Raw genomic sequence first — 1,724 nt, 5'->3', positions numbered from 1 at the left:
ATTATTATTATTATTATCATCATCATCATCATCTTCATCATTATTATTATTATTATTATTATTATTATTATTATATTAATATTATTAATCATTATTATTGTTATTATTATTAATTTAACATTTATTAATGTTGTCTTTTCTACTATTATTCAATTTAGGAAAAGTATGCTTATTATGGATTATTATAATATGGACAATGTCAGTAATAGAACATTTAAAATACGAAATATAAAAGGTTAAATCAACGTACTTGCAATGTCGGCATCTCCAATGTCAATTGCATTTTCCCCTTCCCCGAGTAAGGCAGCTAAAATAAAAATTTAGAATATACAATATACAATTATACAATATACAATATAAGATAGATAGATAGATAGATAGATAGATAGATAGATAGATAGATAGATAGATAGATAGATAGATAGATAGATAGATAGATAGATAGATAGATAGATAGATAGATAGATAGATAGATAGATAGATAGATAGATAGATAGATACAGTAGATAGGTACAGTAGATAGGTACAGTAGATATAGATAGATTGGATAGGTACAGTAGATATAGAGATACATAAATAGATACATAGATAGATACATAGATAGATACATAAAAAGATACATCGATAGATACATAGATAGATATATACCGTATTTAAGATAAATTCAACGAACGCATTTGATCTGTTGCGATAAATTTAAGCTTAAATCTTCATACTTTTCTTTATTTCAATACTATAATATTACGATAGTATTATTAGTATTAATAGTAATGTTAATATTACTCCTACAATTTCTTTTCCTTTTACTAGGTATATTAATTTTATTCCAATGTTAAAGTTTATATTGTCTTGTTGGTTATTTTAATGGGGTTGTAATTTATTTTATTAACATTTCAATATTTTATCGATGTTCATACAATGTTGAGCTCTTAGTTAACTTCAGACTACAATTTTATTTTGTGAATGTGCGAATAAAATATGTACATTAAAACAGGAATTGTAAATTTAATTTGTTTTGAATAAATTTTCGTTATGGAATTTTAAAGATGTATTGTCCCTTGCTAAATACCAAAAAAATCATAAAAAAATATTTTTTGAAATTAACTTGCCCATTTTGAAGTACCATAAAAGTTATCAACTTGAACATAGAAATTAGTGTATTTAAAAAATGTCTACCCATCAGTTTACAGCGAAAAATGATATTAACACTTCTACTCACTGTAAGTGTTTTATTATTTTTATTATAATTTTTTTGGCTTAAAAATCAGGGTAAACACTTTTTAAATTCAATAATTTAATAATTTGTATGCTAGTGCAATATGAGCAAGTTTTTTTCAAAATTATTTTTGATGATTTTTTTACATTAGCAAGGGACAATACATCTTTAGAATTCTATTTCATCTATGTAAGCAATATCAGACGTTATTTTGTTGTAAAGAGGCAAAGACCCCTATGTCTACCAGCGATGAACGACGGCGCCTTAATTTCCACAATAAGCGGTCGAATGCAGGGGTGGCGCCAGCCAGGAGCCCACATCGGGGAGAAAACAAATGTTGTCCTATATGTATTTTCTACATTATTAGTTGGCGCTCAAATCAATTAAATAAGCCATTACCCCTAAATTGTCAATTTTTCGGGAGCTTCGCCCCCATGGAACACTTCAGGAGATTTTAAGCGACGCCCGACCACGCCCACATTTTTTCCGTCGGGGACATCGCCCCACC

The 1,724-nt window shown here is 27.7% G+C and overlaps 1 protein-coding gene across 1 annotated transcript in view; it reads right to left on the bottom strand.

The window, feature by feature from the left end:
• LOC117112709 overlaps positions 1 to 1,724 on the bottom strand; it is a 12,374-nt gene that overhangs the window by 7,333 nt on the left and 3,317 nt on the right. The window contains exon 4 of the mRNA XM_033255850.1: positions 251 to 307. Coding sequence (XP_033111741.1) covers positions 251 to 307 — 57 coding nt within the window. The remainder of the gene's footprint in view (positions 1 to 250; positions 308 to 1,724) is intronic.

This window comes from Anneissia japonica, unplaced genomic scaffold (assembly GCF_011630105.1).
Source record: "Anneissia japonica isolate Jap-2015-1 unplaced genomic scaffold, ASM1163010v1 scaffold432_len584295_cov189, whole genome shotgun sequence".
In the NCBI taxonomy this organism is placed as follows: Eukaryota; Metazoa; Echinodermata; class Crinoidea; order Comatulida; family Comatulidae; genus Anneissia; species Anneissia japonica.
Note: the sequence above shows the minus strand (reverse complement) of the source record. Positions and strands in the feature narration are given on the sequence as shown.